This window comes from Oncorhynchus mykiss, chromosome 16, assembly GCF_013265735.2.
Source record: "Oncorhynchus mykiss isolate Arlee chromosome 16, USDA_OmykA_1.1, whole genome shotgun sequence".
In the NCBI taxonomy this organism is placed as follows: domain Eukaryota; kingdom Metazoa; phylum Chordata; class Actinopteri; order Salmoniformes; family Salmonidae; genus Oncorhynchus; species Oncorhynchus mykiss.
This window is the reverse complement of record NC_048580.1, coordinates 62,681,978-62,708,381: the sequence shown is the minus strand read 5'-3', so window position 1 is coordinate 62,708,381 and position 26,404 is coordinate 62,681,978. Positions and strand designations below refer to the sequence as shown.

The window sequence follows — 26,404 nt, the reverse complement described above, 5'->3', positions numbered from 1 at the left end:
TCACACGAATATGGACCACACACACACACACTCATCACATATGCTGCTGCTACTTTCTATCTATCCTGCCCAGTCACTTTAGCCTACCTATTTGTACATAGCTACCTCCAACCCATGCTTTAAGGGGGGGGGGGGGGGGGGGGGGGGGGGGGGGGGCGGTTACTAAGCAAAAACTCATATCTCTAGTTTAAACTTATGGATTTATGACCATTTTTTATTATGTTACTTAGATTGACGCAGGTGCATCAATAGACTTAAATTAACTTTGCATTGTTGGACAAGGACCCGTAAGTAAGCATTTCATCGTTAGTCTACACTGGTTGTTTATAAAGCATGTGACAAATAAAATGTGTGATCTTGAGCCGACTCATCTCACCAATATTGTCATGCCACATACAGATCTTGGAAGATGCTTGTTTTCTTAAGAAGATATCTCATATCCAAGGCAATTAAATGGTTGATTTTCAGTTTGTTTTTTATTGAGGAATCCTCCGGAGCGGGTTTAAACAGTTGTAAGACATACACAAGCAGTGAATCATGACTAACTATTTACGGTGTATATCTCAATCAAACAAATTACAGAAGAGTAAAAAAAACAATACCATGGTCAAATTAATAGTCACATTAACATCTTTACAGAGCTGGTATCAGGTAACTTAGTCTGCTCCAAGAGTACCCGTGCAGATTCAATTGAAGGACATTTTATTTCACAATTCAACAAAATATCCTGTTTTAATTTTCCCAACAGCAATGTGCTTTAAAAAAAACTCTGCATACATTGTATAACACTGTAAATATGCAAATATTCTGTACTAATAGTGAACCATAGTCCACTCCTCAGACCAGGCAAGTGTGTCCCCGAAGACTGCAATTATGCTGCTACTCCCTACCACAGACTTTGAAAGGAGAGAACTTGAGGTGTGTGTCACTGGTTAATGGACAGAGGGGCACGGAGTCATAGAAACAGATCCATAACACACACAGTGTCTGTCTGTCCAACTTTAGAAGGTGTTTTTTATCTTGGAAGCGACCTGTGTGAGGATCTCTCCTATCTTCTTCTGCCAGTAGAGGACATGTTTGGACTCGGCACACCACAGCTCCCCGTGACGCGGCTCAGCGTTCTCACACCGCTTACGCACCTCTTCCTGCTGCTCCTACAGGGGACACAGAGAGAGAGAGAGAGAGAGAATGTGAGACACCATAGAACAACACAGCGCCTCCCACACACATACAAGCTCATTCACACACACACACACACACACACACACACACACACACACACACACACACACACACACAACCTCAGTGCCGTGTTGCATCTCAAACTTGTAGAAGAGGGCCCAGGCATCTCCCAGGTCTGGCTCAATCTTCACTGTCCTCAGGAACCACTCTCTGGCCTTAGTGATCTTACGCTCGCTCCAGAACAGCCTGCAACACACACACATACACACGAGCTGGTTACCGCCAGATTACGACTAATATGTTGACAGAGTGAAAGTAAGAGAGAGCGAGGGAGAGTTTAACCTACTGAAGGAATGAAAGTTTTAAGTTTCAAGTTGTAATGTCACATGCACAAGCTTTTCTTGCAAAGTCAAAACCCATAACAACATAATACTAGAACAAAAACACGAGAAATAAGAAATATGAAGCAAGCAAGCATACCATATACAGGCGCAGTTCCAATACCATATTTACAATGTGCTGGGATACTGGAGTGACGGCGCTCAACATGTACAGTACCAGTCAAAAGTTTGGACACACCTACTCAAGTGTTTACATTTTTTACTATTGTCTACATTGTAGAATAATAGTGAAGACATCAAAACTATGAAATAACACATATTGAATCATGTAGTAACCAAAAAAAAAAAAAAGTGTTAAACAAATCAAAATATATTTGATATTTGAGATTGTTCAAAAGTAGCCTCCCATTGTCTTGATGACAGCTTTGAACACTGCACCGGTACCACTTGCCGTGTGGAAGCATAGAGGATAGTCTATGGCTTGGGTGGTTGGAGTCTAACAACTTTCAGGACATTCCTAACACACCGCCTGTTATAGATGTCCTGGATGGCAGGGATCTCGGCCCCAGTGATGTACTGAGCTGTCTGCGCCACCCTCTGTAGCGCCATGCGATCGAGGGCAGTATTATTTCCATACCAGGCAGTGATGTACTGAGCTGTCTGCACCACCCTCTGTAGCGCCATGCGATCGAGGGCAGTATTATTTCCATACCAGGCAGTGATGTACTGAGCTGTCTGCACCACCCTCTGTAGTCCCATGCGATCGAGGGCAGTATTATTTCCATACCAGGCAGTGATGTACTGAGCTGTCTGCACCACCCTCTGTAGCGCCATGCGATCGAGGGCAGTATTATTTCCATACCAGGCAGTGATGTACTGAGCTCTGTAGCGCCATGTGATCGAGGGCAGTATTATTTCCATACCAGGCAGTGATGTACTGAGCTGTCTGCACCACCCTCTGTAGCGCCATGCGATCGAGGGCAGTATTATTTCCATACCAGGCAGTGATGCAGCCAGTTAAAATGCTCTCAATGAAAGCAGAGCGAGGGAGAGTTTAACCGACTGAAGGAATGAAAGCAGAGCGAGGGAGAGTTTAACCTACTGAAATAATGAAAGCAGAGCGAGGGAGAGTTTAACCTACTGAAGGAATGAAAGCAAATAGAGGGAGAGTTTGTCCTACTGAGACAGTACAAAGGGGAAGGTGGTCATAGCACAGATAAGAGGGAGTTTGTGAGAGAAAGAGTGAAAGATGAATGTTCTGTAGTTTGGTAGTGTGTGTCGTACTTGGCCACGGCTAGCAGGACGTGTGGGTCGTGTTCACACTTCTTCAGAGCATCAACACTCTTAGTCTTCCTCTGGGGCCGTGCCTCCAGAAACACTGCCTCAGCCCACAGGATACCTACAGAAAGACAGAGATATATGTAAATGCAATATGTAAGATTATTTTCTCCATCCTGAACTGTTTCATGTTGAACTGATGATCATGATTAAATAGACATACTTAAAATAGACATAGTTAAAACACAAACAACTTTAACCTTCTGATGTCTGAGGACTAAACCATGTCAATTGAGTAAACACATCAGAATTGTGTTTTATTTACACGTCAGTAGCTAGGTTTCCAACCAGTTGGCGACAGATTTCCATGCAAATATTCAAAAATCCACATAAATACAAAAAAACTAAATTTCCCACCGGAGATGTTTACATCAAATTGACCTGTTGCGGATAAACGGCTGTGCGTGATGACGTAATGCACATACAAATGACTTGTGCAGTTAAATTCCTATGTACTGAATAAACAAATCTAATGTAAATGGGTTTCCATTGCATTTTCAACTCTACCGATGGGTTTGCAAAAAAATATTTTTGCGTTAAAGAGCAAATGTGCCCAGCAGCTCGAAGATACAGCATACCACATGACGAGATCATTAGGATTTTGTTTTGTCAAACGGCAGTCAAGCATCGATCATCATGTCACCATCTTGCACTTTCACCACCCTGTGAAGTTCATAACTTATTTCATCTGCAGCCTAATAAACTGCATGCTTTCCTGACGAGTCGTAGTGGAAAGACCACACACAATATCATCGCGTGACTCCAACTTTATGTCGAAATGGTTATTATATCCATATTTGTGCATAAAGGAATTTCCGCCGCCATTTCACAAAAAGATCCCACCTTGTCTAAAGTATTGTTTTGTCGACATTTGGAAAGTTTACCGACACATTTGCTGTTTCCATCAGGTCTGTCGTGACATTATCTATCCGACGTGTACTTTACTCACGTAAAAATGGTAGATGGAAACCTGGTTTATGTGAGTAAATACATCTTATATTCTCAACAGTGAGACCAAGCTAACTGGGACAATCACCACTTGGATCTAGCAGACTAAAAAGACAGAATTGCTTTCCATCACACACACACTGTGAGGGACTGTCTTACCTGAGTTGGGGCACTCTTGTAGGGCTTTAGCCATCAGTGTGTTGGCAATGTTCTTCAGCCCTGCCCTGAACTCCAATCTCACCGACTCCAACCTGACAACACACACAAACAGTGTACCGTGTATGCATCAACCAGTTTGTGTGTTTTAAGAGTGTGTGTCTGTGTGTAAGCGTAATGCGTCTGTATATCTCACCATAGGTCTGGGCTCTGTGGGTTCTTGAGGCGTGATTTCTCCAGAATGGATCTGGCCCTGGTCAGCTGGCCAACCCTCTCCTCCAGACGAGACAGCAGCAGCCACAGGGACATGGAGTGGGGACACTTCTTCAGCTACACACACACACACACACACACACACACACACACACACAAGATGAATCAGTGTTAAACACACATAACTGAGCAACATTGAACTCCAGATAGCCTACTGTCGCTCTAGCTATATGAATGTATTCAGATATCTCTCATCACCCAGAATGCCCGCTCCGGTCTTCACGTCCAATCTCCCTTCCACCTCTCACCCCCTGGTTGTAGGCCTCCTTGGCCTTCTCTCTCCCTCGCTCCCCTTCCTTACCCTCTGGTTGTAGGCCTCCTTGGCCTTCTCTCTCCCTCGCTCCCCTTCCTCACCCCCTGGTTATAGGACTCCCTGGCCTCTTTCCATCTCTCCCCTTCCTCACCCCCTGGTTGTAGGCCTCCTTGGCCTCTCTCCCACCTCACCCCCTGGTTGTAGGCCTCCTTGGCCTCTCTCCCTCGCTCCCCTTCCTCACCCCCTGGTTGTAGGCCTCCTCTCTCCCCTTCCTCACCCCCTGGTTGTAGGCCTCCTTGGCCTTCTCTCTCCCTCCTCACCCCCTGGTTGTAGGCCTCCCTGGCCTTCTCTCTCCCTCGCTCCCCTTCCTCACCCCCTGGTTGTAGGCCTCCTCTCTCCCCTTCCTCACCCCCTGGTTGTAGGCCTCTTTGGCCTTCTCTCTCCCTCCTCACCCCCTGGTTGTAGGCCTCCCTGGCCTTCTCTCCCCCTCGCTCCCCTTCCTCACCCCCTGGTTGTAGGCCTCCCTGGCCTTCTCTCTCCCCTTCCTCACCCCCTGGTTGTAGGCCTCCCTGGCCTTCTCGTTGTGCTCAGACTGCTCCTCTATCTGTCCCCTCATCATCCAGAGCTTGGGGAAGTCCTCATAGTGTTTAAGAGCCTCGGTACACAGCTCGTGGGCTGCTTCGATGTTCCCCAAAACCCACTCCAGCTTTACTGACTTCATAAACACCTGCAATGGGACAAACACACACTCTGTATATACATTTTTCATCTTAGTCATTACATTAGAACACTTATATTCTCAGCAGTATTTCATTCTGAATAAAATCTTGCAGAAGAAATAGCATTGAACAAATACATTTTTGGTGGCAAGACATCAGACAACCATTTCAAATGTAACTAATATCATGTTAATGATGCCAGGTGCAACATCCTCAAGCCTAGCCTGGGTGTTTCTACCTTCAACAACACCACATTGTTACTTTATCTGGCAAGGCAATGCTATGATCTCCTGGAGACAGACAGCACTTTGGCAGTTTCCCATCCAGTTGTGAATCTAGCAAGCCTGGGCATGGACGCATGGATAACACCATTACCTTCATATAATACTTCCTCCCAAAACAAGTCTGAGGTCAGGAGGAAACTGTGTGTGTGTGTGTGTGTGTGTGTGTGTGTGTGTGTGTGTGTGTGTACACTATGTTATCTATATATCCCACTGGGCCACTCTGACAAGACAAATGAGTTTTGAAATATCCCCCTGGGGCTTTCGTTCTCTTTCACCCGACACTGATGTTGAGGTTGGGCAAACTGGAAGATGGATGACTGTAGGACTCGCTCTGATTCAGCTCTTTGTATCCATAGAGGAGTCTTGGCTGACTGTAGGACTCGCTCTGATTCAGCTCTTTGTATCCATAGAGGAGTCTTGGCAGACTGTAGGACTCGCTCTGATTCAGCTCTTTGTATCCATAGAGGAGTCTTGGCTGATTGTAGGACTCGCTCTGATTCAGCTCTTTGTATCCATAGGGGAGTCTTGGCTGACTGTAGGACTTGCTCTGATTCAGCTCTTTGTATCCATAGAGGAGTCTTGGCTGACTGTAGGACTCACTCTGATTCAGCTCTTTGTATCCATAGAGGAGTCTTGGCAGACTGTAGGACTCGCTCTGATTCAGCTCTTTGTATCCATAGAGGAGTCTTGGCTGACTGTAGGACTCGCTCTGATTCAGCTCTTTGTATCCATAGAGGAGTCTTGGCTGACTGTAGGACTCGCTCTGATTCAGCTCTTTGTATCCATAGAGGAGTCTTGGCTGACTGTAGGACTCGCTCTGATTCAGCTCTTTGTATCCATCCAGGAGGAAACGAAAGATGCAACAACTACGATGGGTTGCTAATATGACTAGGATTGTGCCTTTTGCTTGAGGACAATTAAAGAAAGTTGATATGAAAACCAATAGAACAGGAGAGAAATGGCATAGTGGTGGGTCCAATAGAACAGGAGAGAAATGGCATAGTGGTGGGTCCAATAGAACAGGAGAGAAATGGCATAGTGGTGGGTCCAATAGAACAGGAGAGAAATTACATAGTGGTGGGTCCAATAGAACAGGAGAGAAATGGCATAGTGGTGGGTCCAATAGAACAGGAGAGAAATGGCATAGTGGTGGGTCCAATAGAACAGGAGAGAAATGGCATAGTGGTGGGTCCAATAGAACAGGAGAGAAATGGCATAGTGGTGGGTCCAATAGAACAGGAGAGAAATGGCATAGTGGTGGGTCCAATAGAACAGGAGAGAAATGGCATAGTGGTGGGTCCAATAGAACAGGAGAGAAATGGCCTAGTGGTGGGTCCAATAGAACAGGAGAGAAATGGCATAGTGGTGGGTCCAATAGAACAGGAGAGAAATGGCATAGTGGTGGGTCCAATAGAACAGGAGAGAAATGGCATAGTGGTGGGTCCAATAGAACAGGAGAGAAATGGCATAGTGGTGGGTCCAATAGAACAGGAGAGAAATGGCATAGTGGTGGGTCCAATAGAACAGGAGAGAAATGGCCTAGTGGTGGGTCCAATAGAACAGGAGAGAAATGGCATAGTGGTGGGTCCAATAGAACAGGAGAGAAATGGCATAGTGGTGGGTCCAATAGAACAGGAGAGAAATGGCATAGTGGTGGGTCCAATAGAACAGGAGAGAAATGGCATAGTGGTGGGTCCAATAGAACAGGAGAGAAATGGCATAGTGGTGGGTCCAATAGAACAGGAGAGAAATGGCCTAGTGGTGGGTCCAATAGAACAGGAGAGAAATGGCATAGTGGTGGGTCCAATAGAACAGGAGAGAAATGGCATAGTGGTGGGTCTAATAGAACAGGAGAGAAATGGCATAGTGGTGGGTCTAATAAAGAAGTAAATGGAAATACATTTTCCAAATTATAAAATAAAATCATTGAAAATACTTCACCAGAAAGCATGACTTGGCCAGAGGAATCGAGGATCATTAGTTTCTTTATTTTTTTACTGTTGATCGTTTCAAATCACATGCTTATAGATCTATGTCTATTTGGGAAGTCTACAGTGCACGTGGCAATAGGCCTAGCTGATTAGTGAGCTGCAGCTGTCAGTGAAAAACCTCTAAGCATAGAAACTAAAAAGTTATTATTGAAACGAAACTGCTCCATGAAAATGCACATAATGATAATCTTACCTGGCACCAAATGGTTTAACATGCGATTGCATTTAGAATTGTTGCGCAGTGCATATTTTCCTCCATCAGGAGAAATCCCACTCAAAATAGGCTCTGTAAGCTGGGCGTGTAAGACAGTTGTGTGGGATGAATAAGATACATAATGACTAACGAAAATAGGCCAATTTCATCCCACCACATTATGCACATTAACCTATATACCGATAAGCTTGACGGTCAAATGTATTTCCAGCAACTAATAAAAAGCATTATTTTGCTGTGGGATTTTTTTGGGCCGACAAAAGTTTTATCAGCTTTTCATTTCGATGTATTGGCCGAAAGCAGGCAATTGCCGGTTAACGGAAACCCTGACACACCACCCCACACTCACCCTGGCAGTAGGAGCACTGCTGCGGGCCTTGGCCAGTAGTCGACGTGCTCTCTCATATTCATTATTCTCAGACTCCAACTTCACAGCAGCCAGCCAGATCTCCTCACTGTTAGGGTTAGCCTGGACACAGACAGATAGGAGGAAGGGTGTTTTACTTCCACCAAATGTTGGTTTACTTTGCTGTGTACCCTGTTGTTTTAAAGAAAGATACTGTTGGAATAAGCATGTTTACTCCGGCTAGCAAGCTCCATTGCTCCTCTCTCACCTGGAAGGCCAGAGCCAGGATGCTGCGGGCAGCAGGCACGTCCTCAGCCAGCCACTTAGACTTGGCCCCCATCAGCCATAGCACCTCAGCCTTGGGACAGTGAGCCACTGCCCTCTGCAGCAGCGCCTCCAGAGACTCCCTGGGGGGGAGGGGGGGGTGGATAGTGGACAGTGAGAAGTAAAAGGGTGCATCGTGGAGAGATAGAAAGGGGGTCAGATGAGAAGAAAATGAGGGAGTGAGAGAGAGACGTGGGTAAAGACAGAGGGAGGAGAAAGGAAAGAGAGATTGAATAAGTAATGGTGAGAAAGTGTGAGGACAGGCAGGCTTTGAAACAGTGATTGATCATAACTAACCGTATGAGTTTGGTTAGCTAAACTAGCAAGTCTGTTTGTTACCAAGGCAACTATTGTCGCTATCTAGTAAACTTGCTAGCTACTTCAGTGGATGTTAAACACATTTCTCCCTGCAAATAAACACATTTCTAGCAGTAAATTTGTTAAATTACTGCCATGGTATAAATCGGATAATCAACTTGGGGCTCTATGCGTTCTCTGGAAAATATTGCAACTCTGTGGAAGGTTAGGTTCGCTAACGCATTGTGGAACACACCTTCCACGTCCCTCATTATTTTTCAGAGAACGCATAGCCCCTCGTTGATTCCTTATATAAATAATTACTATTTTACATACACTAAATTAATGAAAAGCAACTAATGAAATTGATTGGCTTCTATTGAATCATTTGCCAATGACAACGTGCCATAGTGATGATATCTACTTTGATACAATTACAATCAATAGGTACAGGCATTTAATTCAACTTTCAACACACACCTAGTGCCGTGGTTCTTCTCGAAGTAGGCTGCGCGGAGCCACACACTCTTCTTGCTAGGGAACATCTGCAGGGCGTGGGCATAGATGGCACGGGCACACTCCAGAGCCCCATGGGACACACACTGAAATAATTTTTTTTTTACAGATAATGTATCAAACTAAGGACATGCCATATGTGTCTAATATAAACTGAGTATCTCGATAATAGATCCAGGGGGATCGCGATAGAGGATAAGGAATGGGTGAAAGGTCGTCGTGCTTACACTCTCTGCATCCTCCATCCAGGTGTGTTTACAGTCCTCCTCCTCGATGCCGATGCCAATAACCGCCCGGATCACCGCCTGGCACGTTGCCACGCTGCCAGCTTTATCACATTCCTCTGCATCCTGGAGACGAGGGGGGAGAGGCAGAAAGAATAGGTTGAGCGAGGAGAGGACAGAGAGGGGTACGGACGGGAGGGAAAATGAAAAGACGAGGGAGGGAAGAGAAGAAGAATCGTGAGAAAAGTTTGAAAGGGAGAGGGGGAGTTGAAAGGAAGGACAGGAGGGAGAGGGAGGAGAGAGCGAGAGAGAACCACAGGCAAGCCAGTGGAATGCTGGAGCAACTACAGAGTGAATTATGTGAAAACATGTCCCCACATCCTCTAAAAAAACACAAGCTGGGATCCTCAACCATTTATAGACGGATTTATGGGCGGCCAGGGCTTCAAACTGTACTGGGGAAAAACATGACATGATCTCTTTCTTTTGAGTTGAATCAATCCAGTGTTTGATCTGGCTCTGTAGTGCCAAACCCATATGCTTAATATTACCCCTGTGTACTCCAATATACCTCCCATGCCTGTTCCAGAGAACTGTTGATGGACCACTTCACTTTAGAGCCAAGAAAACAGTAAAAACAAGGGGAAAGAAAAAGAAAGAAATCCGACAGATAATTGCAATCCAAAGCTTGGTTGCACAACAATAAGTGTAAGTTGAACAGAGGTGAAATGCACAGAGGTCAGAAAGACATCAGTCACCTACCTGCAGGAAGTGACACACACACACACTGTGCAAAGTGTTTGAGTGCTCCACTTGTTTTTGTGCTGCAGTGATTAAATAACATGGACGACAGAGTTGTTCTAAATGACTCTGGCACGCCAGCACCTCTGAAGAGAGGAAGTGACTATAGTATCCTTTTACAGTGGAGTCAAGGGCAACACCGGCATGATTTGAGTAAAGGGTGAAGGGACTTTTCAACATTAGACGTTTTCCAAATGCTGGGGTGAAGCGGAAGGCTTTTGGATCATGGATGCAGGAGACTGTTGTTTATTCAGTGGGTCACATGAAAATAACAGGAGCTGGAAGTGGCTCACATCACTTTGTGCTTTGCAGCACAGTGGTGTTTCCTGCTCTAAACTCTCACCTCTCTCTCACACACACTTTCTCCCTCTCACCTGTATCCACTGTTCTCTGTTGATCTCGACCCCATTGGCCCCGAGTGATGTGATGGCTCTGTCAACTATCTTCTCCACCATTTGCGTATTCCCGTTGGCCTCCTCCAGCTTGGCGGCGGTGATCCAGATGTGTCGGTCCGTAGGGATGTTCTCACGGGCCTTGTTCAGGACACGCCTGGCATTCTCATAGGTCTCCAACCGTGCCAGTGCCAGCCACAACTACACAGGTAGAGGCGGCAGAAAGGTGAGGGAAGGGGGTGTAAATTTTTTTTAAAGTAGATATTTTGGGATGAGCAGTCAGGGTCAGAATGCAGAAGATAGAGTTGTATGAGACTGGGTCCTTATGAGAACATTGCACAATATCAATGTGTATACCTCCACGCTAGTGGGACAGCACTCCACAGCTCTGCTCAGCATGATCCTGGCATCCTCTGGCTCCTCCAGTTCTACAGCAGTTTTCCACAGACGAACTGACTTAGACACATTCTCCAGCGCTGTGGGACACACAGAAAGAGTTACACCTGGGGTTCCCAAACTTTTTTGGCCCGTGCCGAATTGTATAAAAGACTGATTGTTTGTTCGTTCGACATGGTGGGATCTTTTTGTCTGTAAAATGAATTATGCGTATGGAAGTCAAATTGGGAGTCATGGGATGACATGGTGCATTAGGTCCTCCCACTGCAACCCAGGAAACTTCACGAGGTGGTGAAAGCCCACGGTATGACCAGACTAGGCACAAAGGCCATTCAACGCAACAGTTTTTGTGACAAAACGATCAGCAGAGTTGAAAATGCGAGAGACTGAACACATTGAACATTAAATTTGTATTTGGTACATGAAAACGTCAGTGAAAAAGTTCATTTTGTGGATTGTCATAACGTGACGTTTATCTGCAACATGTCTGTTTTGGTGGTGGGAAAATACATATTTTCTTTCATGCAGATTGTTTAAAGATTCGCATGAAAATGTGTTGCCAGTTGGATGGAAACCTAACTACAGATTATGTTCTTCCCACGTCATTTTCAAATCCGGCGATCCCACATGGGATTTCTGTTAAGTTACAGCCTTCATTTTTTCAACAAACTGTCATTTTTGTGGTTACTTAGGTAAATACCTGTAGTGAACTTGTGCAAAACATTAGGAGATGAAGCAGATTGAGTTCTTCATTTGGTCTGTCACGATTTTACATTAGGAACCACCTTAGTTCCCCAGAACGGTTGAGCTAATCACGTGTTTCTTTGTTAATAGCACAACAGGAGAAAGAGTCCAGGTGTGTATTTGGTTTCACTTGCTAGTTAGCGAAGTGGCTGACTTAATAAGGAGATGGGGCATCATATAATGTTAGCTTTCTGCCGTGATTGAGAAGTCAAAGCACTTTGGATGAATTATCTGTACAGATGTCACTGCTGCCATCTCCATTTCCTTGTGTTTTTTTTCTCCTCTCCGTTGTCGGCTCCTGAGGCTTCTCCGAGCGACTCCACACCTGCTGCTCCAGAGCCAGAGCTCTTCTTCCTCCAGACAAGTCTGTCAAAACGGCTTTCTCTAATTAACATTCACTTACAAATGTCCAAACTCACTAAATTACATTCGGTAGCTACAACCTATACTTGAATAACTTTATGAGCTGGAATGCCTGTCTTCGCAATTAGTTTATTTTCATTTGTGCTCGTTAGCATATTTAGCTAGCAGCCACTATACGCCATTACCTGTGCTAATTTTGTTAGCATTCTGGTAATAGACACCCAATAGTTTTTTTGTTGCATTTTTAGTGCCCCCTTGTGTACGAAGACGGTAATAACGTAAATCCCGACGACGTGACGATATGAAAATCTGGATATTGTCCAACCCTAAAACACAAAAATCTCTGCAAAAACATTTCATAATGTAATCATGGCAATTATTTTAATATCAACACATTGCCTCAATTTTCTAGGTACACTGTGATGGATAAATAGAAGGTTTTTATTTTCTTTCTATTGTGAAATACACAGGGGCAGCCCAGATATGTAGGGGCTGAAGACTTTCAAAGGAAGCAAAACATCCAGTCTCTCAAAGAAGTATGCTGCTGGGAACAGCACTGTGTGTGTAATGGAGCAGTGCTCCCACCATGACAGAGTGTAAATAGAGGGTGTGTCATGGCTAGAAGTGTCAATTGGGATAGGAAACAAGGTTCAAGGTTGGGTTCAAATGGAGTGATGGCCTGTTGAACTTTCCCTCTTTCCCTATTTCCCTCTTCTCTCAGTCTTTCCTTTCATCACTAGTCCAAGCTCAATAGTCTCAATAGCAGACACGTAAGCCTTGTTCACACTGCAGGCCTTAATGATTATTCGTATTTAAATACTGACTGTCCAATAGAGCCAGGCCAATATGGGATTTTTGGATCCAATTCCAATTTTAGAGTGGAAATATTCACCAATAACTGATATACAGTGCATTTGGAAAGTGTTCAGACCCCTTGACCTTTTCCACTTTGTTACGTTACAGCCTCATTCTAAAATGTATTACATAAAACTGTTTTCTCAATCTACACACAATACCCCATAAAGACAAGGTGAACACAGATTTGTTTTACATTTTTTAGCAAATGTATAAAAAAAATTAAAACAGAAATGCCTTATTTACATAAGTATTCAGACCCTTTGTTACAAAACTCGAAATTGAGCTCAGGTGCATCCCGTTTCCATTGATCATCCTTGAGACGTTTCTACAACTTGACTGGAGTCCACCTGTGGTAAATTCAATTTATCGGACATGATTTGGAAAGACACACACTCGTCAGTGCATAACAGAGCCATGAGGTGGAAGGAATTTACCGTAGAGCTCCGAGACAGGATTATGTCGAGGCACAGATCTAGGGAAGGGTACCCAAAGAATTCTGCAGCATTGAAGGTCCCTAAGAACACAGTGGCCTCCATCATTCTTAAATGGAAGAAGTTTGGAACCACCAAGACTCTTCCTAGAGCTGGCCGCCCAGCTAAACTGAGCAATCGAGGTCGTATTGCCGCATTGTATCATGTATTTGGATATTTCTGTTAGGGAACACTACCCGGTGAAGTGTGCAATAACTAAATTCGCCCTTGCACTCCTAAAGAATGCAATTTTTTAAAACTTTGGCAAAGTCTACAAACTTAGTCTACTCTCTTCGTAACAGATTCTAGTTTTGGAAACAGAAAACTGTATTGAGATCAAATTTTTAATCGATGAGAAAATTAGCAGAATGTTGCCAAAAATCCATCTTCTCCTACTGCCAGCCACTGGGTTCCCTCTCATCACCACATTTGGTATCGCGTGGAAACGCCTACCGGATGCTTCACATTTATACATCCGGTGAAATATCTTGCTCATTGTTCCATCTGTGGTTGGGGTTTAGCGTAGGGACATCCCAAGGATCCCTGATAGCATCATCCCTCAGAGGACATTGTCAAGTCCTCTCTCACAGCTAGTTTAGCTGGACAGCTTGCACTTATCACAGAAATGGCGATTGGTGAAATGTGAATAAGGACCAGTCCCTACCAAGTGACATGTTTTTTGGTGTCTCTGAAAACATTTGAATGGTGGAGCTTGAGGAATACCCTTAATAAAGAGCAAACATAACACAACAGATTTCACTGGCTTTACTAAAAACCTATAACATTACCACAACTTTGAACTTCTTAGCACAGCACTTACTTTACATTTGGGCATTGCATCCATTGTTTGTCACGACATGACACTTTACGTAAATGGCCTGTGCGCATTTTATTGAGCTGGCAAGCGTCTATCCACTCAGCACTCACGGTAGAAGCAGTGAGACGAAGAGTTAGTTCACTCTCCTCTCTGACTGGTGTGGATGCGTTGGCCCGGTGGTCGTGTCCAGTCTTAGTGTAGCGCGCCAAGGCAAGATAGACTTATAGCCATGGGGGACAAATAACAAAATGTACAAAAAGTCAAATTCTATCAAGAACGGCTTTTATGACGAGCGTTATCTTTGCATCTTATATTGGTCCATTTCAATGGATTTAACAACGGTACGAAATATCGGCCAATAATATTGGTGAACCGATAAATCGCTCGGGCTCTACTGTCCAAAGAACAGGTTACAAGTGAACAAATGGAGTGTGTGTGTGTGTTCAGGCAGAAGTCATCTGCTGACAATAACACACTAGTTGTCATAGTAATGACTTGTGTGGCACAGTGGTGTAGACAGATAACTTCCTATCATTCAAAAGTTAGGTAGCAAGCTAAGGTGACAATGCCAATACCATTGGCTGTTCAGACTCCAAGAAAAATTACAGATTCTAATTGGATATGCAAAACAACTTGATTTGAGTCACTTCAAACTGTCAATGTGAACAAGGCTTTACAGGTCTCAACAAGAACTGGTTTGCACCATTGTAGCTTTGACAGGGCACAAACATCTCACCCTTCCTGAGGACGCGTTTCTTGGCCCTGACGTCAGTCTCCAGCTCGGCTGCTCTGATGTAGATACGGACAGACCCGGGGAGGTGACGCACCGCCTGGGCCACCACTGCCTTGGCTGTGTCCCCTGGCTGCAGCCTGGCGGCCTCCAGCCACACATCCTCACTCTGGGGACAAAACACACCCATTCATCTCACACACATTGCCTGGGTCACCACTGCCTTGGCTGAGTCACCAGTCTGTAGACTAGCAGTCACATCCATCAATCATTATCACCAATGAGGTGAAGTTTTTGAGCACTATCATTAGTCTGCAGTAATGTGCAAATTACAGCCAGAGGCACCTCTAGACTAGACCTATCTATCATCTAATACAGGGTAATTAGGCCAGCCCATTTTTAATGTCTGGAAATCTAACCAGGCCAGCACAGACACTGACTGGTGGAGAAATTGAATGCCTCATTTAAAACCTAAAAAGTTAGCACACAAATACACAGATAAGCATCATGGGAAGCAAGAAGTGCACTTTGAAAAGATACTTTACAGTTTGTGTACGTTACCTTGGGACACATCTCAGTGCCCTTCATGATGAGGTTCCGGGCCACCTGTAGTTTCCCTGTCACCTCCTCTAGCCTGGCCGAAGCAATCCAGGCGGGGGGGTGGTGGGGGTTGGTCTCCCTCACTGACTTCAGCAGCAGACGGGCCTTCTTAATGTCACTGCACATTCACAAGAAGACAGTCAACAATACAGACAAAGATATAGATCAGCAACAAATGTGTGTTCGTAGCGAAGTTTATTCTCTGGGCCACTCACCTGATGTCTCCTCCATGTGTGGGGATCATTGAGTTTAGGTCAGTGAGATAACCTTTAGGGTCCACCACCGTCTGTCCACTCACAGAGTCAGACACCTGAGAGGAGAGAGATGGAGATCAGCACAGATATACAAAACAGGAAGTTATACTGGGGATCACATGCTTACCATCTGTCCAGTCTCTTCCATAACATATACAGTGAGCTCAAAAACTAATTGGGACAGATACAATTTTTTGTTGTTGTTTTGGCTCTCTACTCCAGCACATTAGATTTGAAATGATACAATGAATATGAGGTTAGTGCTGACTGTCAGCTTTCATTTCAGGGTATTTTCATCCATATTGGGTGAACCGTTTAGGAATTACAGCACTTTATGTACATAGTTATGGGGCGGCAGGTAGCCTAGTGGTAAAGTGATGCATTACCTGGCTGAGCCTCATGTCCATCAGTGTGTTCCTGGCCTGGCCGATTTTCCTCATGTCCAGCTCTCCTGTCCCAGGGGTCATCAGGCCAGGGGTCATCCCCCCAGGGTACGGGCTTTCCAGACCACCGGGGAGGTTCAACTGGACACGGAACCAACACAACAAATAAGAGTCTGGATGAGAACCAGCGGCCTAGAAATACATTTTGGCATGGGTAGGATTAGGTCTGTGGCAGTCATGACATTTTGTCAGCTGGTTATTGTCATGCAGAAGACTGCCGGTCTCAAGGTAAGTGACCTTTAATTAACAAACAAGTTTCGCATCTCCAGGCCTCCACGCATACAAGCCTCTGATGAGCGCCTTTGGAACCTCTACATGTAAAATAGTCTAATAATTACATTTAATATACACTGGGTTACAAGTAAGGGATTACAAAAGACGGTAACTGTAATCTGTTACTTACCAGCAAAATAAATATTGTAATCAGATTACAGATACTTTAGAAAAAACAGATGATTATTTTGAGGATTACTTTTAAATTCTGAAAGGAAGTTTGTGGGGGAAAAAAATCTTTGACACTTCTGTTTTCTCAATTCAAATCAGCATTGAAAAAAGGATCAAGTTTAAATTTGTTCCACCTGAGCGAGTCTGACCACAAGTCAGAGACCACTATGATGACACAACAAATGTGTTTTATGGATCATGGGAAAAGAGCAGGAATAGGTTTTTGTAGGCTACAGTCCAAGCTGTCTTCCAACGGTGCGACTGCTGTCAGCATCCAAAGATTATACAACTTGAATAAACACGGCGATACGGATATCACCTATTATTGATATCTTCATAGGGCATAGATCTTTTTTTCACCTTTATTTAACCAGGTAGGCCAGTTGAGAACAAGTTCTCATTTACAGCTGCGACCTGGCCAAGGTAAGCAGAGCGTCATAAACAACACATGGGACACATGGGATTAACACATGGGATTAACAAATTACACATGGTTACACATGGGATTAACAAACGTAGTCAATAACACAATAGAAAAATGTATATACAGTGTGTGCAAATGTAGTAAGATTGGGGACGTAAGGCAATAAAATGGCCATAGTGGCAAAATAATTACATTTTAGCATTAACACTGGAGTGAAAGATGTGCAAGTAGAGATACTGGGGTGCAAAAGAGCAAAAATAAATAACAATATGGGGATGAGGTAGTTGGGTGGGCTATTTACAGATGGGCTATTTACAGGTGCAGTGATCAGTAAGCTGCTCTGACAGCTGATACTTAAAGTTAGTGAGGGAGATAAGTCTCCAGCGATTTTTGCAATTCGTTCCAGTCATTGGCAGCAGAGAACTGGAAGGAAAGGCGGCCAAAGGAGTTGGCTTTGGGGATGACCAGTGAAATAAACCTGCTGGAGCAAGTGCTACGGGTGGGTGTTGCTATGGTGACGAGTAAACTGAGAAGGCGGGGCTTTACCTAGCAAAGACTTATAGATGACCTGGAGCCAGTGGGTTTGGAGATAGATATGAAGCGAGGGCCAGTCAACGAGAGCATATAAGTCACAGTGGTGGGTAGTATATGGGGCTTTGGCATCAAAACGGATGACACTGTGATAGACTACATCCAATTTGCTGAGTAGAGTGTTGGAGGCTATTTTGTAAATGACATCGCCAAAGTCAAGGATCGGCAGGATAATCAGTTTTACGAGGGTGCATGAGTGAAAGAGGCTTTGTTGCAAAATAGGAAGCCGATTCTAGATTTAATTTTGGATTGGAGATGCTTAATGTGAGTCTGGAAGGAGAGTTTGCAGTCTAACCAGACACCTAGGTATTTGTAGTTGTCCACATATTCTAAGTCAACCGTCCAGAGTTGTGAAGCTAGTCGGGCAGGTGCAGGCAGTGATTGGTTGAAAAGCATGCATTTAGTTTTACTAGCATTTAAGAGCAGTTGGAGGCCATGGAAATGTTCATAAATGACCAGCAGGGTCAAATAATAATAATCACAGTAGTTGTCGAGGGTGCAACAAGTCAGCACCTCGGGAGTAAATGTCAGTTGGCTTTTCATAGCCGATCATTAAGAGTATCTTAGAGAGTTGAAAACAGCAGGTCTGGGACAGGTAGCACGTCCGGTGAACAGATCATAGCCGCAGGCAGAACAGTTGAAACTGGAGCAGCAGCACGACCAGGTGGACTGGGGACAGCAAGGTGTCATCAGGCCAGGTAGTCCTGAGGCATGGTCCTAGGGCTCAGGTCCTACGTTCGGCCCGCCTTTTCCTGTAGTCCACGATCAGCTCCTTTGTCTTGCTCACATTGACAGAGAGGTTGTGGTCCTGGCACCACACTGCCGGTTCTCTGACCTCCTCCCTATAGGCCGTCTCATCGTTGTCGGTGATCAGGCCTACCACTGCTGTGTCATCAGCAAACTTAATGATGGTGTTGGAGTCATGTTTGGCCACACAGTCGTGGGTAAACAGGGAAAACAGGAGGGGACTAAGTACACACCCCTGAGTGGCCAAAGTGTTAAGGATCAGCGTGGCAGACGTGTTGTTGCCTACACTTACCACCTGGGGGTAGCCCGCCAGGAAGTCCAGGATCCAGTTTCAGAGGGTGGTGTTTAGTCCCAGAGTCCTTAGCTTAGTGATGAGCATTGTGGGCACTATGGTGTTGAACGCTGAGCTGTAGTCAATGAACAGCATTCTCACATAGGTGTTCCTATTGTCCAGGTGAGAAAGGGCAGTGTGGAGTGCGACTGAGATTGCGTCATCTGTGGATCTGTTGGGGCGGTATGGGAATTGAAGTGGGTCTAGGGTGTCCGGGAGGATGCTGTTGATGTGAGCCACGAACAGCGTTTCAAAACACTTCATGTCTACCAACTTGAGTGCCACTGGGTGGTAATCATTTAGACAGATTACATTCGCTTCCGCGCATACTTTGAGTACACGTCCTGTTAATCCGTCTGGCCCAGCGGCTTTGTGAATGTTGACCTCTTTAAAGGTTTTGTTCAAATCGGTTATCATACAGTCATCCAGAACAGCTGGTGCTCTCGTGCATGCTTTAGTGTTGCTTGTCTCGAAGCGAGCATAGGATTTGCCCTTTAAACAGTGGCATATTATCAAGATATCAGTGTCCCCAACAAAAAGGTAAACAATAGGCCTATAACAAATGCAGCATATGGCATTTCTTTCCCACGTGTAAATAGCACTTTTCAGTAGTGCTCAAAGCATGCCATTCCATGAGCACAGGATTTATTTTTCAACTTGAATCAATGTGCCCAAACCGTCCTCCATGACAACAAAATCATAAACAACAGAGTAGGGCTGGCTAATAAGTCCTTAGGTAGGTTAGAAGAAGCCTACATAACCAACCCATAAAGTAAAATTAAACATCCATACACGACCAGCTATGTAAACTTTAACATTGATTTATCCTGCAGTAGATGACGTTCAATTGGTAACATACATTTTTGACTTCTTCTAATGTCTCTTAAGGGGAAAGTAATCTCAAGGTAACCGAATGTAATCACATTACATTACTGAGTTTGGGTAATCCAAAAGTTACTTTACAGATTACAATTTTAGACAACTACTAAATGTTACGGATTACATTTAGAAAGTAACCTACCCAACCCTGAATATACACCCTCACAATAAACCATTATTTATTTTAGTCCGGTCTAAAGAAACATGATATGGAGAAAATGTATTTCAGAAGAACAGAATATGAGTTGGCTTGCTGTATGTTAGATATATGGCTATGCTCCATGTCATAGGCTGTAGGCTTGTTCATTTAGCTGGCAAGATATCCTTAAAAATCCTGTGCCATTATTTTATAGTAAGTGTAAAAGTGATCATTTGAAACAGGTCATATATGCTAGATTTAGTTATTTGTCAACCTTAGTTGTGAATGATACAAACCTTAGAATGTCTTAGAAATCAGAAAAGATATGGGCTGCATGGTGGGACTATAGGCTAATGATGATTTGAGAAAGTAGCAAAAAAAAGATTTGCGCTCTGTTCCTTGCCTCAGGCTGCACAGCTGTTCTCTCATCAAGTGATCATATTTTCACCCGTCAGACAATTCTAAATGAATATCATGTCTTCGATTTAGAATGTCCCATTATCAAAAGGACAGGGGGAAAGACATGTCATCTGTATGTACTGGTGTGAATGGAGGCAGCATGCTTTCCCGCCAGGCCGTTTTGTAGGCGACTTGGGTTAGCGGAGCATGTGCTTAGAAATAAACATCATTTTCACTCCATTTATTTCACTCCACGCATCAACCACTGTTTGAGGAGCACGCTCTTGCTGCCCGACGGGATTTTCCGCCCAAACGCTGTATGCCACGGGCCCTTCAACCTTGATCCTGCATCCGTTCGGGAACATCGATAGTAACATGTTTTCACAACTAAACATTTCACTAAACCGTTGACAGCCCGTCTGCGCGCTTGAGAAAGGAATAAAGGAGAGAGGAGATGGAAACGCATGGTGGTGAGATATGCTGTATAGCTAAAGGTAATGCTACTAGGCTAATCAAAATCAAATACAAATTCACTAATTGTAGGCCAACTGTAAGCCGCCCTGCACAATCAATGAACCAGCAGCATCGCCTAGGGCTATACGTTCTCTCCCAGACTCATGGATAGACATTTTGGGCCATAAGGTAACCAGTTCATCCAGTAAGCATAATAATACAGTCCACACTCACAGACTAGACCAAATACATTTTAAATCAGTTATGTTTGATGTTTTTTTCCCATGCATAATATGTATTGTATAAGGGCACGATCATTTTAATGATGGTTTTTTTTGGGGGGGGGGCTTGGACTCATAAGCTCTAATAGTATGGGTGTTTTGAATTAATCATCACCGTAGAAAGCATTTACATTGATGTCAGAGTGGTTAGAGGGACAAGAGCCCTGAGTACCAGGCCATTAGGACCTGATGGAGGGACAAGAGCCCTGAGTACCAGGCCATTAGAACCTGATGGAGGGAGAATAGAGCCATGAGTACCAGGCCATTAGGACCTGATGGAGGGACAATAGAGCCATGAGCACCAGGCCATTAGAACCTGATGGAGGGACAATGGCCCTGAGTACCAGGCCATTAGGACCTGATGGAGGGACAATAGAGCCATGAGTACCAGGCCATTAGAACCTGATGGAGGGACAATAGCCCTGAGTACCAGGCCAGTAGGACCTGATGGAGGGACAATAGAGCCATGAGTACCAGGCCATTAGGACCTGATGGAGGGACAAGAGCCCTGAGTACCAGGCCATTAGGACCTGATGGAGGGACAATAGAGCCATGAGTACCAGGCCATTAGGACCTGATGGAGGGACAAGAGCCCTGAGTACCAGGCCATTAGAACCTGATGGAGGGAGAATAGAGCCATGAGTACCAGGCCATTAGGACCTGATGGAGGGACAATAGAGCCATGAGCACCAGGCCATTAGAACCTGATGGAGGGACAATGGCCCTGAGTACCAGGCCATTAGGACCTGATGGAGGGACAATAGAGCCATGAGTACCAGGCCATTAGAACCTGATGGAGGGACAATAGCCCTGAGTACCAGGCCATTAGGACCTGATGGAGGGACAATAGAGCCATGAGTACCAGGCCATTAGGACCTGATGGAGGGACAAGAGCCCTGAGTACCAGGCCATTAGGACCTGATGGAGGGACAATAGAGCCATGAGTACCAGGCCATTAGGACCTGATGGAGGGACAATAGAGCCATGAGTACCAGGCCATTAGGACCTGATGGAGGGACAAGAGCCCTGCGTACCAGGCCATTAAGACCTGATGGAGGGACAATAGAGCCATGAGTACCAGGCCATTAGGACCTGATGGAGGGACAATAGAGTCATGAGTACCAGGCCATTAGGACCTGATGGAGGGACAATAGAGCCATGAGTACCAGGCCATTAGGACCTGATGGAGGGACAATAGAGCCATGAGTACCAGGCCATTAGGACCTGATGGAGGGACAATAGAGCCATGAGTACCAGGCCATTAGGACCTGATGGAGGGACAATAGAGCCATGAGTACCAGGCCATTAGGACCTGATGGAGGGACAATAGAGCCATGAGTACCAGGCCATTAGGACCTGATGATTGTTAGCAAGTTGAGTACTCTCGAAGTATGTCCAGTGCATAAGAGGAGATTACCGCGACTCAACAGTCACATGGAATTTTACTGCGGTCATGACTCATGACTGCCGGTGTAGCGGTAATACAGTCACCCCAAAAGCCCTAGGTAGGATTTGGAATGTTTCAGTGGCAGAAGTTGACTCCTACAGGCACATAATGAAACTGCAACATGTGACAAAACAGAGAGTGTAGTATGAGAGTATGGCAATGCATGACCCTTAGAAGTTGGTGAGTATGCTTGAGTGTGTGTCTGCTTCTGTGCATGTAACGTTACTAACCCCCTGCAGTGGGTCCACAGTGGTGTGCTTGTCTCCTGTGGTCAGGTGTTTGGAGAAGAAGCTGTCTGGTACAGGGGTGAGTTTCTCATAGCGCGGGTTCCTCTGGCGCTTATTCCTGGCATCGCCAACCTCCGGGATACTCAGCCACTCCTCATCTGACATTCCTGACAGCTTCCTCTACACAAGAGCCAGAGAGAGAGAAAGGGAGAGAGAATGAAGAGAATGAAGCTTTCAGTGTCATTATCCATTAAGAGATGGAAATGTGTGTCTTTGGCAGATTTAAAGGTAGAACTGCTCAGAGACAGTACAGGAGACTTGAATCTGTTGCCATGAGAACAGTGACCTACCTTGAGGTCAGAGAACTGCTGCTGGATCTTGGGGCGCTCCATACGGTACTTCTCTATCTCATCCTTCTCCCTCAGCTCCCTGGGGACCACACAGGACAGACCGGGTTAACACAACAGAGCAGTAACACACACACCCTCAGGAGCAGTAACCCACACTAATAAACACATGGAATTATCTTCTCTCACCTCCTCTCCTTGCGTCGTTCGTCCATCCTCTTGTCCAGAGCTGCGTAGATGGCATCTGCCTCCTCGTCGTCTTTCTCATAGGGTCCACTGGAGAACAGACTGCCAGCATAGCCGTTAAACTGAGACAAAGTGGACAGAGGTAGGTGTTACAATATGTTGTGAGATGAGCTTTGCCTGAACTTGTTCTTGGGTGTCATGTGTAAACAAGCACCTCATCATAGTTGGTGTCATTCAGATCCTCTTCGTCGTCTTCCTGGTTCTTCTTCATCTTGTCCCCCACCGTCCTCTGCCCCGGGGGAGCATGGCGGTCATCCACCGGGTCGTTGGCATCTCGAGCGGGTCCGATATCAGAACGGGTGGTGAAACCTGTGGCTCTGGAGACAGAAGAGGTGGAGTTAGATGGAGAGATTCAACAACAGACTAGAACATTATTCTTCAATCTACCCAGCAGATCCAACCCGCTTGCTTACAGCTGCACTAGGGTCAGACAGGCTTCCTGTGTAGATTATTACACAGCAGAGCAGGCGCGAGAGATGGCTTGGAAAACATACCTCAATCCAGGGATGAGAAATGTGGTGTTCTTCAAATTGTCCCATTATCCCAACTGTTACACCAAGAAGATTAAACGACTGCTAAAAAAACTAGCAAAAAAACTAAGTTGTTGTAACAGTTAAATTGGGATAATGGGGCAATTCGGAGTATAACTAATTTCTCATCCCTGTATCGAGATACATATTCCGAGCCATATCTCGGGTTGGCTCAGCGGTGTCTTAATCTACACTGGAAGTCTGTCTGTCTGACTCTAGTGCAGTTGTTAGCAAGCTGGTCAGATCTGCTGGCTATCTTCAATCCTGCTCCTGGAGACCACAGCCTCTAGTTTTTGTTTCAGTCTGGTTCTGGAGTGTTTACATAGGTAGATAGCGAGCCAAACATTGCATTGGTACACAAGTAGTTACTAGCGTTACTTAATAACAAGAAATGAGGAATTTTAGACGTATTGCATCCTAACACTATTAGCAAGATTTAGGTACAAATCCTTGATTGCCAGCAAAATTCAAGATTGTTTTCCAGTCAAAGTTGGCTTAGTTACTGTAGCTAGCTATGTGGCTAAGCTAACTAACATCATGCCTGCTTACCCTCTGCCGAGTCCAGGCACATAGCCTAGCGGCGCGGCCATCCCAAGGAAGGGCTTTTTCTTCTTGCCCATGAGCGGGGAGGACATGGGCATTGGCGGGGGCTCGGCATTACGCCCGCCACCCCGGCCACCTCCAGAGCCTCTACCAGAATTCTGCCCGCCGCCCCCAAAGCCTCTACCATCATTCTGCCCGCGGCCACCGGAGCCTCGACCGAAATTCTGTCCACCGCCCCTAGAGCCTCTACCATCATTTTGATTTCTGTTGTTATAGTTTCCATCTCTGCCAGCCATCGTGGCTAGTTATACCGACAACGCGGTTCACTCACTAAGGTATAATAAGAACGGGTTCACTTCCGGAATAATCTTCTTCGTATGAGCTTCCGGCAGACTGGAACTTTTGGAAATAACAACATACGCACTTCCTTTTACAATCATGGCATTGGTCTGCAACAGCGCCCCCCTGTGGCGCTCCACAACTACTACTGCCATGCTCTACCAGCAGAGTGCAGCAGACTACAGGAAAATGTGCAGGCTAGGAGAATAGCCAACTTTAGGCCCATTGCACATATCCCAGACATGGCAACTGGAATTTGGAGTCTAAATGGTTTATTAAGTCTACCTGTAACTATAGGGAATAAATATGCATTGGTTTCGGGTCATGTATTTGATCAGCATATAGTTGAGTGAATCTGCTAGCCCTCATCAACAGAAGCTCATTAGGCTACCTCAGCCTGGTTTGACAGCCAGGTCATTTTGAGTCTGCATTTCACCATTATTGACATAATGAAAGTCGACACTGTCCTATTTCTTGAGAGAACCAATTTAAAAACACAGCTGATTGGCCGACACATTTTAAAAAGTGTTTTAAAATTAATTGGCATACATTTTGACAGCGATGCATTATCTAATATATATCAAACCAGTCTAACATGGACACTAAAGCCTTCTTGGGCGGTCCATTGTCAATCACAGGATGGGCTCACTGCGATAAATGTAATTACAACCTAATATGAAGTTTCTGTGCTGTCTGTCTTGTGATGAAGTACCTCCGCCTATGCATCAATTTGATTCCATCACCTTTAACTTTAGCCATCTACAGCCAAGGCCTCAGCATGTTAATTTCTCTTCATTTAATTTGCCTCCAGGGCAGACATTATTTCACTGTGATGAAAATGTGCTGTCAGCTGCATTAGAGGATGTATGGCTTTAACAGCCCAGAACCATTTCATAGATCCAAAGAGCTGCAAATATTCACAGACCTGGTTTCATTTTTGTATTGAACCTTTGTTTTAACTAGAAAAGTCAGTTAAGAGCAAATTCTTACTTACAATGACAGCCTAAACCGGCCAAATCCGGGCCAATTGTGCGCCGCCCTATGGGACTCCCAATCATGGCCGATTGTGATACAGCCTGGATTTGTACCAGGGTGTCTGTAGTACACCTCTAGCACTGAGATGCAGTGCCTTAGACCGCTGTGCCACTAACTGAACACGTTTAACTTATTTCATAGTTTTGATGTCTTCACTATTATTCTACAATGTAGAAAATAGTCAAAATAAAGAAAAACCCTTGAATGGCTAGGTGTGTCCAAACTTTTGACTGGTACTCTGTCTGTCTGTCTGTCTGTCTGTCTGTCTGTGATCCAGCGATCCAGGTCCGTGTCATTAGAGGGAAACCACCCATCAGTAATGCTGATTGAGGTTAATGATCAAGAAAACCCTGTGTGTCAAACCCATGTCCACATCTAATCCCCCGGTTACTGTTCTGAATACATTCAATCACCTTTGTTGAGGTCAGCCTTGGCAGATGCAGATATGGGTCAATGCCAGATGAAATCAGTGGATGAGCAGTGAGTCGCAATAAAAGGTATTTTTGGAACTTGCAACACCTTGTTTTCTCTATTCGTGTTGCAGGATATTTGTGGTGAACAAGCTACATCTCTCAGCTGACACGCACAGACGCAAACATGCATGGAGGAGAAAACGAGAACACCATGTCTGTCTCACACACACAGAGAGTCTAGCTAGCATGGCGGTGGTCCTGGTAGCCAGCAGAGTTAATGGATGTTGTCTCCCTTTGATGGATTACTGGCAATAT

General features: G+C 45.0%; 1 protein-coding gene across 1 annotated transcript; it reads right to left on the bottom strand.

Moving 5' to 3' along the window:
- Window positions 1–454: 454 nt before the first annotated feature.
- On the bottom strand, window positions 455–24,705 carry prpf6 (PRP6 pre-mRNA processing factor 6 homolog (S. cerevisiae)). Its single transcript, XM_036947530.1, has 21 exons — window positions 24,309–24,705; window positions 23,384–23,546; window positions 23,173–23,291; window positions 22,987–23,065; window positions 22,640–22,816; window positions 16,218–16,355; window positions 15,793–15,887; window positions 15,539–15,695; window positions 14,984–15,146; window positions 10,957–11,075; window positions 10,582–10,800; window positions 9,410–9,532; window positions 9,147–9,268; window positions 8,314–8,452; window positions 8,049–8,168; window positions 5,042–5,218; window positions 4,162–4,295; window positions 3,969–4,060; window positions 2,808–2,922; window positions 1,302–1,428; window positions 455–1,154 (listed from the first exon to the last, which is right to left on the bottom strand). The coding sequence occupies exons 1-21, from the start codon at window positions 24,596–24,598 to the stop codon at window positions 1,002–1,004; spliced, it is 3,021 nt and encodes a 1,006-aa protein (XP_036803425.1). The 5' UTR covers window positions 24,599–24,705; the 3' UTR covers window positions 455–1,001.
- Between the last annotated feature and the right edge of the window lie 1,699 nt (window positions 24,706–26,404).